This window comes from Sphaeramia orbicularis, chromosome 6 (genome assembly GCF_902148855.1).
Source record: "Sphaeramia orbicularis chromosome 6, fSphaOr1.1, whole genome shotgun sequence".
NCBI lineage: Eukaryota > Metazoa > Chordata > Actinopteri > Kurtiformes > Apogonidae > Sphaeramia > Sphaeramia orbicularis.
In genome coordinates this window covers 31001762-31014414 of record NC_043962.1, presented here as the reverse complement: position 1 = coordinate 31014414, position 12653 = coordinate 31001762, and the positions used below count along the sequence as shown (strand labels likewise).

The 12653-nt window shown below is 38.0% G+C and overlaps 2 protein-coding genes across 3 annotated transcripts in view; both read right to left on the bottom strand.

Annotated features, from left to right (window-relative positions):
* The window catches only part of skor1b (SKI family transcriptional corepressor 1b), a 46732-nt gene extending 36098 nt beyond the window's left edge, over positions 1-10634 (bottom strand). For both annotated transcript variants that reach the window (XM_030137435.1, XM_030137436.1), the window contains exons 1-3: positions 10521-10634; positions 10303-10347; positions 8673-8709 (exon numbers count right to left, since the gene is read on the bottom strand). The gene's annotated coding sequence lies outside the window, so the exon portion shown is untranslated. The remainder of the gene's footprint in view (positions 1-8672; positions 8710-10302; positions 10348-10520) is intronic.
* Positions 10385-12129, bottom strand: c6h15orf61 (chromosome 6 C15orf61 homolog). Its single transcript, XM_030137438.1, has 2 exons — positions 11430-12129; positions 10385-10793 (listed from the first exon to the last, which is right to left on the bottom strand). Exons 1-2 carry the CDS (start codon positions 11761-11763, stop codon positions 10666-10668), a joined length of 462 nt encoding a protein of 153 aa, XP_029993298.1. The 5' UTR covers positions 11764-12129; the 3' UTR covers positions 10385-10665.
* Positions 12130-12653: the final 524 nt, after the last annotated feature.

Genomic DNA, 12653 nt, shown 5'->3' with positions numbered 1-12653 from the left:
AATTTATAGGAAAAACCTGATGGGAGTGGTCTCTTCCAGGATGATCATGTTCTAATCCATATGAGGATGATCAATGAATAGTTTGATAAGTATCAAAATAATGCAAATATATAATACAGTTTACAGTAAATACAGTCTATTGTAACCGGATCTCAACTCAGCTGAACAACTACAGGAAATTTCAGACCTCGATCCTCAAAACAACAAATAAGGGGATATTTTTGGTGTTCTCCAAGGCAATTAACATACTGTAGAATCATCTAGAACGTCAAAGTTCACTGAAGCTGTTCTAGACACTCTAAACATGTCAGGGCCAGTGGGACAGACGCAAGTTAAAGGTCCAATGTGCAAGATTTACAGGGATTCAGGGGCATTTACTTAAAGAAATGGAAAATAATTTGTGTGATATAAAATCACTATGCATTTCATTGGTGTATTATCACATGAAAATATAAACTGTTGATTCTCCAATATCTTAGGATGAATTGTTTATCTACAGAGGACGCAGGTTGTCTTGGAATCATCTTACACAACTATGTTTCTAATGTAGCTCAGAAAATAATTTATCTTCATCTTTTTCCATTTTATACAGGATACCATCTACCGTTAAAGTGCATTATTATTTCCTACTATGTTTGGGAGTGGAGTTAAAATGTCCTCAACAAAAAAGCCCAAAGCAGAAAGATATTTTAGTGGCCACCATAGGTCAGGGTGCAGACAGAACAGTGTAAGTTCTAACTTCACCAGTTGATGTTACCATGTAATACACAAAGAAATCCTTCACTTATGAACTTGTAATTGATAGAGACAAACATATACTGTTTATGCATGTGTTGCTGTTGTTGTTGCACGTGCACTCTCATTACACAAAGTATTATGAATTGAGGTGTGGAATCATAGTTTCCTGATCTGGCTGTTTTACATATCCATACTGATAAACAAAAAACTTTAAATATCTGGTAAGTGTTGTAAGAAATGTGTTATTCAGTGGCCCAAAAGCACAGGTCAATTTCCATTTTGCAAAATGTCTGTATCAGTGTGGACCAGGACTAAGATATTTTGGATGATGTTATCTTTTCCTATAAAGGTGCAATACTATATGGAACATTTGCATTTTTGGTTTGTGTATGTGAGTGTGTGTTGTATTGGGAGCTAGAAATTTCTTGATGTTAATGCAGTTACGATAACACTAGCTACACTATTGCAGCCATACAGGAGCAGAAAGAGGCACTGAAACACTTGGGAGTGAGCATAAATGTCTCTGTTTAGAGTCTTCTACATAGAAATCATTCTAAAGGCTGGTATCAAGGATGTAGGCAACCAAGAAATACAGCAAGGCTGCACATTTTTAAGATATGTTTCATACATTGGAAAGTAAATGAGTGATAAATATGTGTAATTTTATCACTCGTTACATATTGTTGCTGATGAATTGATGCAAACTAATCCCTGTGATAGTTATCATTACAGAGTTGGATTGAAAATGACAAAATAACAACCTTCTTTTATCTTTACAGCAGTGGTTAGGACTCAGATGGGAAATGAAAAGGGGGAGGCAGGCATACTGTACTGATAAAGTGTGAGAAGAGGAAAAGTAAAAGGGTCTTGGCTCCAATTGACATTTCAATAAGTGGAACAGAGCGTTAGCAATCCATTCCCAACTTTTCTGAAACAATTATTGAGATGGTACCTCCAGGCGATGTATGTTCCTGGTCCCCGGAGTCCTGCTGGCTGAAACAGTAATTGACTAAATTGTAGAACACATTGGGGCCATTTACAAATTTGCCAAAAATGAATCGTTTAAAATGAAATGAGGGTGACTCTCAAATTAGCAAGGAGTATGATTGAGATGTGGCTCTGGGAATTAAGAAACATGATTTAGAGCTCTGCAGAAAGGAGCATCTGTGAATAGTCCAGTGTTACTCACCACCGTGCTCTGACTCGTATTTAAATATCACCGTGCTTTCACAGATGTTCAGTAAAACACTGCAATTCATATTTAAATTCTCAATAATTCATATTGAAATGTTCAATATGCACTGCTATACTTTTTATGCATATGTCTCTTTCTCCTTATGTATGAAGAATGCACACATTTCCCATCGCAAGAGTGTGCATGTGTTTACTCTCTCAATGTTGTTTTTTTAAGCTATAAAAATGTAATGTAGTCTTGAAGTCGTGACATCAAATGTGTGATTGACTGGAGATTTAAGTGAAAAACAAAGCAACACAAATAACAAAAACCACTGAGCCAAAAAACTGTAAAGAAATGTAACAGTCAACCATACAGTACACTGTTTTGTGATGGGAAATGATGCTTGGATGGAGTAATATAAGCTCATGAAACAGTTCCTTAGCTAAAAATAATAATTTTTCTAAGAGCAGTGCGATAAATCATATGACATAAATCTCATTGGTTTAAACACATTGTGCTTCAAGGTGTTTGGGAAAGTGATCTTAGCTACATTTTACAAGGTGTACTCATTTCTGAAAAACACCACCAAATTACTCTGAGTGTTAAGGGCCTGACAGTTTTGATTGATTGTTGTGCAGACACTGTGTTGATTGTTGCCTGTTGTGCCGTTCCTGTGGCTCCCAGCAGCCACTGCTTTAATCTCACCCAGGCTAAACTCTTCCAACCAGTGATGAGTAATTACTAAGTTCATTAGCCACGCTAGTGGCCTAGAGTTTTATTAAAACAGGATTTGTCATCAGCCTGCTTCACTTCTGTTGAATATCTTAACTACCTACATTAAGCATTAAAGTGTTTATCACCTTCTCCAGATTATATGCACTTCTTTCAGAATACAATCACAAAATAATCAATTCTGAGAAACAGAAAGACGCAAAGGTCAAATGAAAATCCGGTAAGACATGGACCAGAGTGAGAGGTCGATGATCCCAACTTCTGTGAGAAAGAAGGGACAATATTTAACTTTATTTATCAGGTTTTCATGTTGTTTTGGAACATAAAGGACGATGTAAACAGTCCTGTAGAAAACCACATTTTCCTTCTATGATTTCAAGTAGGTAATAGGTTTACAGGACAGAAACATATCTTAAATAATTTGCTCCTGAATTGTAACTGGGATGAATTAATAATTTCAGTTATGCATTACTGATATTCTGATATACTTCATTAAATTTTTCACCGTAGCTAAACCTTATTAAACACACTTAAAAACATAGACGGTAAGATATAGAAAGTCAAGTAAAACCAAATATGAGGAGTTTCATTCAGTTATTCTACGTTTCATCTTAGTACAATATATACAGGATGTAAATATACAAGATGTTGGATAAAATTAAAAAGAAAATGATAGGATATTTATTCTGACAGAAATGTAATATTTCTAATCCATAACAGGAACCCAAGTTCAAGCTGTTCCATTTTAATGGTGCAAAAAATTATCAACTAAAACCATGTTTTTAAAACTCAAAAACTGTTCGCTTGTTGTTAAATCCTAGAATGAAATAAAACCAAACAAGAACTCAGTAAAAACCAAATTACACACACCTTCATTCAGCAAGAGACCTAGACCTAGATGGTCTGAACTGAAAGAGCCACAAGCTATCTTAGTGCAATGTCCAAGTAATTTTTCTTTAATAGGAAAATTGTTACTTATTGATCTGTACTTTGTAAAGCCTTCCAGCAATACTCCAATCACCGCAGCTGTCAAAACCATGGAAATACACTCTGTTCCTTTGTGATTTGATGGCACACTGATTCCCTTTGCTGGCACATTTCCAATGTTAATTACCTTCAACATAACATCATCTCCCACCAAAGAGTCTCGTACAGGCCACTAGTGTCCCACCAGAGGACAGTGGGGGGTAAGAGTGATAGGGTGAGTGTGGAAATATTCCTGTGTAGAGCTTGTGTTGAATCTGTGCACCACTGAGTCTGGCCATTAGGCAACATGATGGGCTTTTCTTTTCCAGACCATTTCCCATGGTCAGAATAGCATAAAAACACCATTTTGGTTCAATAGCAAAGACTTCAACTGAATAATCACAAGGGTGAAACTGTAACTATTACAGAGGCACCTCTGGGATAACCATACATAACAGGGGTGTCAAAAACACTGTAGGTTTTCTGGAGGGCAAAGTGTTTAAAGTGTATGCTGTTGGCTCTTGCTCCAACATCTGCTTTTAATTACTCAATTAGCGCAATCATTTAGTCTCCTTGACATTCATCCAAATGGCAAATCATAGCCGGAAGTTGTTCTGTTTAAACAGAGCGTTAAGAAGAGTCATGAAAAATGCATACAAGATAATGTATATGGATACTTAACTAATTGAACCAATTAAAGGGAGGGAACTGGTTTGAGTGAGAACAGCCCCAGCATCGCCCTCCGGGAAGAAGCTTTGACACTTCTGATATACAGCCTCCTCTCTCCCTATTCACAGACCTGGGCCTGGGGTCATATTTCAGCAGACAAAAGGGTTCTGACTGCAGTTAAACAGCAACAATGAACCCAAAAAGTCAAATGCCATGCAGATTTAAGCCTGTATAAACAGCTATTCTTGGCTAATGTAAGATAAAGTATCCGGTTTCTTAGCAAAATGTCCTATCACAGATACAAAACTACTCAGAAAACTTGTTTATTCACTTTGAAATTAAAACTCTGCCACCTTTTCAGGGGGTTCAACACTAACAGCAACAAAGGCTTCCAAGTGTGGGTCAAAATCGGAAACAAAAGCCACTCTTCCTGCTTTCACAGAGCGACTCCTGTCTGAAATATGGATGTATGTAGTTCAGTGCAGACATACCAACAGATGAACCTAAGGGTTAAATGAATATCTATTAGGTTTAAGATGAGCTAGCTACCTCCTCCCAAAGTTAAACCAATGCAATCCACATCACCACAAAAAAAAGAATGATTGTACCCCTGCGGTGGTGATTTCCTGCATGCTATGGATGCATAAATAAACATAGGCATAAATACACAGAGGACACTGACTGGGACTCGCTGGCCAAGTGGGGCAGCTGTTATTAAAAGGGCTATTTATCACTGTCACCCCTCTCAGGTTCCATCCCTTTCTGCCCTCCAGCGATGTCACTAGGCCGCACAGGAACAATGTAGCTCATCCAAGCAAACCTACCCCCTCTATCATATATACACAAACACATGCAAACACACACATGGGCTCATGGTCACAGCTACGTGTACACACAGTAAATATGTACAGCTTTACCTGCTTGCATATGTATATTGTATTCATGAACTGAATTGGCCGCTCATTTGTTGACTTGGCTAAAACAAACACAAAAACAAGAACCTCACTTCCTTCGATTTCCATCAAATATCTTCAATACAGCTACACAGCACACAACCGTTCATTTTCCGCTCTGTTACTTTATTGATTGTGGCCACAATTATCCACTTTTCTGAAGCACTGCATTAAGTGAATTCCCCCTTTGTTGGACAATAAGTACAGAAGGTTGGCTAAGTCATGCTATTCCTCAGCCTAAGGGGACAGACTACTTCTCCTGCACCCTCATCATCATTAGCAAGCCCAGATAAAAACACACCTCAATTAGTCCACCTCTGCTGGGGGAAGCATCAAGTAAGGCAGATGCTTCCAACTGACCCACCTCCTAACTTCACTTACAGCAGCTCACATCGTGGCCAGACTGAGGGCAAAAGATTATCGAACAGTTGGACTCGGCATTAAGGTTTCACCGTTCAGGAGGAGCATCAAATCTCTGCATTTTGCTGACTTAATTGCCGTATAAGCTGGAAAATAGCACATAAATACAAGGATGAATGTGCAGATACGTAAGCACTGGACAATGTGTATAATGCAGATGCAGCATCTACATCCTCAAACTGAAAGGCTGCAAATTATAGAAATGAGCTTTGACATTTTAGTTTAACTAAACAACAAAATTCATAATAAAAAAGTGACAGAAAAATATGCATATCAGTGATTATTTACCACAGCATATACCATATACAGTCTACTTAAGTTTTTTTGTCTTCATTTACCCTGCACCAACATTGCTAATGCAGAACACTGTGCTTTTCTTTCCTCTAAGTACTAGCGGCCTATTCCCACTATAAACCTCTCACGCACAGCAATCCACTCACGATTAATGAAGTGCTTACTTAACCAATTTAAAACCTTAATTCCTATTAATTCAACATAATAGCCACCCTCTCTGCCAGAATTAACAACACTCCAGCAGAAACTTACAAATCTCTGCAGGCCAGAAAGAGTCAACCCAGCAAATTCCATATTCTTTGATAAATATGTAACAGTATGTATATCACTGTTAAAATGCATAACCCTCGTGTAAGACCCCTATCAAGTCTGCTTTACACCTGTATTACATTTCTCCCTCAATCAGCAGCTTTTCTCAGACACCGGCCTCCCACGAGGAGCAGAAACCATTACAAGGGACTGCAGCTCATTTGCAGAAAGATTGGAGATCACGCTGCATCAAAAAGTATGTGAAGCATTTCTGAGAACAAAATTGATTTATTCCATTTCTATGTTTGTATGCAGCATCAGTATCAGTGTATTTAATGTAAATCCCCAGTCTAGCATTGAGTTGCTGCATAGGTTGCTGCTTATTGTGCAAGTAAGTAGCTGGGTAATGAAATAACACAAGGGGCCAGTACTGGTGCAAAATTAAAGTACATGTACATTATAGATATATTTGATTCTGAAGTGAATGATAAAAGCATAAATAACATCAGATATTAGTCAAACAAAACCATGCACTATCCTCCTTTTCTGATCTACTGATGCTACTTGTTTAAGATACAATGACATTATGTTGTTCTTTAGCTAATAAAATGCATAAACAAATAAATAAATATATCTGAGTGTTTCAATTTTGACTTAGGAAAAACAGATCAAGCAGAGCCTGTGGCTAGAGGAGCCTGACTGCATGCTAGTGGGGGGTAAAAGACAGCCTGGGGGGTGCGGAGGGCGTCTGTTTTTTAATGAGCTGAAACTTTAAATACTGCATAATATATAATAAAAACGGATAGTTCATTTAACTCTCCCGATGTCGTGGAAAAAACTATTAAAATCCATTACTCTCTTAATGTCAACAGAGTAAGCATTAAGTATGAATGAAGTGAACATGACACCACATCATCAACAAAGACAAAAACAAAACAATAATCTGCTTGAACTGGAAGGAAAAAAAAAAGGAGTTTGGTGAAAAGTCAAGTGCGTAAGCTTGAGGGCATTGGTTTAAACACAGTGCAAGTAATGACAATAGTATATTAAACTAAAAAAAAATGAAGATCATGCTTCACAGAAAGTAAGACTCAAAGGACATTAATATAAAAGAATGTCTAGGATTTTTATTTATGCCATTTTGGGAGTGGTCTTGAACCAGAATTGGTGAGTGACAGACAATTCAGCCACCCACTGACAGCAGCTTTGGCAACAGTGATTGGCACAGCAGGACTAGTCTTTCAATACCCCCCCTTCCCCCTACAAAGACATATAAACACTTCTATAACACATCATAAAGACAAAGAAGGGAGGGCAGATGTAAAGAAAATAATTATGGTGCCGTTTATCATCCCCTGGGTAAAGAAAGTCACCATAATAGATTTTTAATGGCTTTAAAAACCTTGAAAAAGGAGAACTTATAACTTAACAAATATTACTTGAAAGACTGCAAATTTCAGATGTGGCTCATTTTGCTTAGTTAACACACTTAAGTATTACTTAAGTGTTACTTCTTCAAAGCAGATCACAGTGTAGACACGCCTGCAGCTGGAGATGCCTCTATTTGAGATGAGCTTTATGTTTCAGTTGTCACATTATAATTCAGAAAGTGCCATTTCTCTGTGAATATTGTGACACCTCTGCATTAAGATGTAATTCCAGTGTGATCCTTAAAGTGATCTGAGTGATGGCTCGGGTACCCCTGCTGCTAGTGGAGCCAGCTCAGCGATGGTGCTGGTGGCCGATCCAGAGGCTTCATAATGATAACCTCGCTGGTATTAGCTGCAGGGGTTGTTCACACAATAATTGTTTCTGCCAAGCCATAGATCTATATGACAGCGAATAAACTGGTTTAACTTTCCTGTTAAATAATTGATTTCAGAATCGCCTGCATCAACTATTTCAAGGAGATGAACATGGTTTGTACTATATTTTTTTTATAACACTGAAGAAACTGAAAACTTATTAGCTAATTAGAGGATAATTACAAGACTCTGCAAGTTGATTAGCAATTTCACTGTTGAACATTAACAATCTACAGCAACACTACACTCAATTTCAGCACTTGTTTTGCTTTACTTACCTAAATTCTAAATAGTACAAGTATTTAAAGATTTCACCTTGACAAAAGTTATTACCAGCTTCAGCATGCAATTAAACTTGCCAAAGAGGCATTAATTCTTTGTTCATTACCGCATCAGAAGTGTTCTGTTGGGTAATTTAACCACTTCATTCTTGTCAATATGGGACAAGACTACACTGGCTATTAAAAGGCATCAATCTTGCAACAAATGCAGATATGTTTAGTTAATTCACAGCGGCCCATTTGCAGTGTAGATACTCTAGATTTGCACTGGCCGTGACTGAGGTTCGATGTGTAATGCTACGCCTCAGCCTGAGCTGAAGGGGTGCTCTCCCCTGCAGATTAGAGTGACTCAAAGGTGAAGCCCTGAAAACAAATACAATGTACTCACATGCTCCACAGTTTAGATTTCACTGACTCACATCATCCTGTAAAAGCCACACACAAAGCTGCAGTCAGTTGCAAGACCTATGCAATTGTGTCTGGCTGTACAGCAGTATCAATGCAGCTCATGGGTCAAAGGGTCAATGAGTAATTAAGACATGGTTGCCTGAGCATTCCCCATGCACACTTTCAGTCCTGATGAAAGGCTGGAAATGAAAGGAGGGGGATTTAAGTGCAGCCTGATATGTTGGATCAGATTTCCATAAGTGTGTCTAAATGTTCCTTGTTCAAGGCAATTAGTATGATTAAGAGATAGTGTGGTGTCATCCTGCTGTTCAGTAGGATTTTACACATGAATTCTGCATGAGGTTTAAAAAATATTTTGTCAGTTTAAAAGTTAGCATTGTTCAACTAAAATATGGAAAACATTCTCTGTTCAGGTGTTGAGGAGGAGGTTTGGGCTTGCAGCTTAGCACCTTGAGATTTAACTATTTTGCATCATCTTTTATGTGTATTTTACTAACTTGAAAACCAAATATTCTACAAATGGCTGTTCCCTCCTCCAGAAATGACTCAGGAGCCTGAAACTGTAAAAGCCACTTAAGTTTATTGAATTTATATCACTTCCAAAGTAACAAAAATGTTATGTAATTGTTTCTAACTTCGTCCTTCACATTTTATTATTTCTATTACTATATTGTATTACCATTACTATATTATATGATACTGTATTCACTCATTTCATAGAGAGGTTATTTATAATGTCTATTTATTGACGCATGTTTATGCTGCTCTTGGCCAGGTTACTTTTAAAAAACAAATTTTAAACCCACTTAGGTTTTCACCCAAGGGTATGGCAATAAAGTAAGAAAATGCTGTTATTTTGGTGAATTTCATTGTATGTCATGAACAACATGCCGGGGGATATCGAAGCCTTCAAGTGCAACGCAGGTCAAAAGGTGCATTGATTTACATGTACGACAAGAAATTATTCGTCCAATTTCATTGTTGCTAAAAATGAAGAGGCCAAGGCCAGAAAATTGAGGTTGCTGATAAATGCTATTAGTAGGAGATGCTGAGGGGTGAAGAAATCAATATGGCAGTTTGTCAACCTGCCTCTTGCAGGGAGGTGGACTCTCTGCAGCAGAGGTAAGTGTGCCCTGTCAGCAAAGCACATTACCAGAAATCAAAGGCCAACGAAGGCCTGAAGGAGGGGATGCAGATGTCTCTATACAAAGGCCACACTTTGGTAATTAAAACCTATTTTATCAGACCTGTCTTGTCACTGGTTTTCCTCTAAGACTATTGACTATCTGTTGCATGGAGAGTGATCACTAATTTACCTTTAAATAAATGAGCTGGGGTTATTTAGATTTCTGTATTTGCTGCAGAATATTAAGCTGAAGATGTGAGAGTCAAATGAATTATGCAAATTGGTGTCACTTGAGCATTAAATATTAATAATTCTTCAAATTAACAAACTACTTTTCCGTCCTATTTATCACTATATGTTTCAACCTGGGACACTGCTGATGCTTGGCTGAACTCACGTACAAGTCATCTGATGGTGAATAAACATTACACCTGTCAGTCTGTTTACTGTAATATTAGATGGAGAAAAAAAAAATCATGCATACCTCGGAAAACTTTAGACACAAGCAGCAGCAATGGCTGTGAAACATCTAGGAAAACACACAAACAGTCTGTTTGGAGGAATTCTCAAGTTTCCATTAAACTTTAATATAAAGTCAGCTTTCTAAATAAACACTGTCAGTATTGTATGTCAGTGTAATAACATGCATAACTGACTCCTCCAGTGCAGCTTAAAATCTTTAATAATTAAACACAAATGAACCTGTGCAGGTTGACAATAGGAGCAGCAGAGACATCAGATGGCACTTCTGTCAATAAGTCCACTAGAGGCTCACCTGGGGAAATGGTGTAAATACAGACACACACACTCCTTAAAACACAGGCAATAGTCTCTTTTTTCCTCAGGTTTAATACTGTGCACCTTCCTCCTCTTTGTAGGCAAAATAGACTGTGACAGGCCCGACGCTGGTCTGTACTGTTTCAGCAGCTCCGATCACCATCCAGCACCCAATACCATAGGCCAAACAGGGGATACCTGCACAGACAGATAGTTTGATTAATCCTAAATAAATGCATCCATTACCCAACACACATAAAAGTACATAATAATAATAGTGAATAATTACATAATAATACAGTAACTCAATAACTAACACAAGCATAAGCATAGAAATAAATCAAAGTGGTAATGGATAACTAAATACAGTGGTGGAAAAAACACCCCATGAATGTGTGATATAATACATTAAGAATTACTCTTAAGTCACTGAACCCTGCCAAGTATTGTACCATTCTTAAAACCCACATGCGCCCTTCTGCATGGAGCAGTGCACATGAGGAACAAAACACCTAACGAGGAACACATCCCTTGAAACGTATCCAGGGCATGACGTGTTGAAGCTGTTTTATTTTTTCTTAACAATGAAAACAAAACAAAACAAAAAAAAACATTTGTATTTGATTGTGTTTGTCTAATGCAGCTATACCTTTTAAAACACAAAAAAGATATTTGAGACTGTGTAAAATTTTAAGGGTGTCAGAAAACTTTTTTCCAACTACTGTATTAATGACTAACTACAGAACGCAGGAGTTTGGTGGTAAATGCCAGGTTTGAAAATAAAACACACTAGCCTTACAATGCAATACCTTTCCCGTACTGCACAACACTGACCTAGATTAATAACTTTCAACATGGTGAAAAACTTGTCCTCAAAGTGCAGGTTTTGTGGAGGTGCTTTAGTGCAGTGGTATTTGATGAAGGGGAAGCAGCCTGTCCTCAGTATGTGGTAGTTGGACCCCTGAACCCTCCAGTTGAAGTTGGACAGTCCAAACTGGTCATTGTGCACGGCACTGTAGCGGACACAGTAGGAGGTCCACGGCGGGAGCTGGCGCTGCTGCAGGTGGCAGGTCAGCACCTCGGAGGCAGCGGGGCGTGGCCTCGTCCCACCGCCAAACGTCACAGCTTTCACCAAGAGGCCGTGGATCCTCTTCACAAACTCCTTCATAACTGGAGCTCAGCCGACAGTGACTTTGTCCGTCTGTCAACTGGACTGCATTACAATTACTGACAGACACACATGTAACTGGCATTAGACTACAAAGAAAATACAAATGTGTTTCTGTATCTACTCTGGTAAACACTGCATCAAAACATACTGAAGGTGAATGAGACGCACGCGACACACGAAGGTAATGTTAGCTAAGCTATGCTACAGTTCAGAGAAACAACCACCAAAAGCAGCCCCGCTACACAGACCTACTTATGCAGATACACATCCTCAACACTAACTTCTAACCAGCTCATAGACCTGTGATGAACGATGCTGGTTTGTTCTTCTCAGTTGTGTGCGGAGCGCTGACCCGATGCATCTGCTTTAATCATCCGGGTAGGAACGAAGAACTGCACAGACGTTCCGTTTTTATAGAATTACAGAACTCCTGCCATCGTTTCAGTTTAAGTCAGTGCTAAGGACATTTATTTATGTATCCATTGCAGCCATTGCGTATTCTAATTACATCTTGATCGTGTTTTACAAAGTGGGTTAAATTCTTATATGTCATGTTTTACCCCATTTTATATTAAATCTATGACAGTTCACTGTAAATCACCTCAATTTTTCTTTTATAAAGCTCTGTGCTGCATTTCTTGTATGCATATTGGGCAACGGATGACAGTAGTTAATGTTTATCTGTTGTTATGTTATTATGATTATTTTATAATTTTGTGTGATCAAATATCTGATTATCCAAAGCTTGTTTGATGAAAGGTTACATATTTTAAAAAAGTTTATTTTATTGTATTAATTAATTTTTGGGTATGTAGTTTTTTCTTTTGTTTCCTCATACATTTAATAATATCAGTGTTGTTCCATAAAATGACTTTGTGTTGGAATTC

Bases quoted from the DNA above. Each gene is read 5' to 3' on its own strand.
- c6h15orf61 (XM_030137438.1), bottom strand. From the start codon at position 11,763: ATGAAGGAGTTTGTGAAGAGGATCCACGGCCTCTTGGTGAAAGCTGTG. The intron at 10,794-11,429 runs GTCAGTGTTGTG...CTGTCTGTGCAG, and splicing joins GTTGAAAGTTATTAATCTAG to GTATCCCCTGTTTGGCCTAT.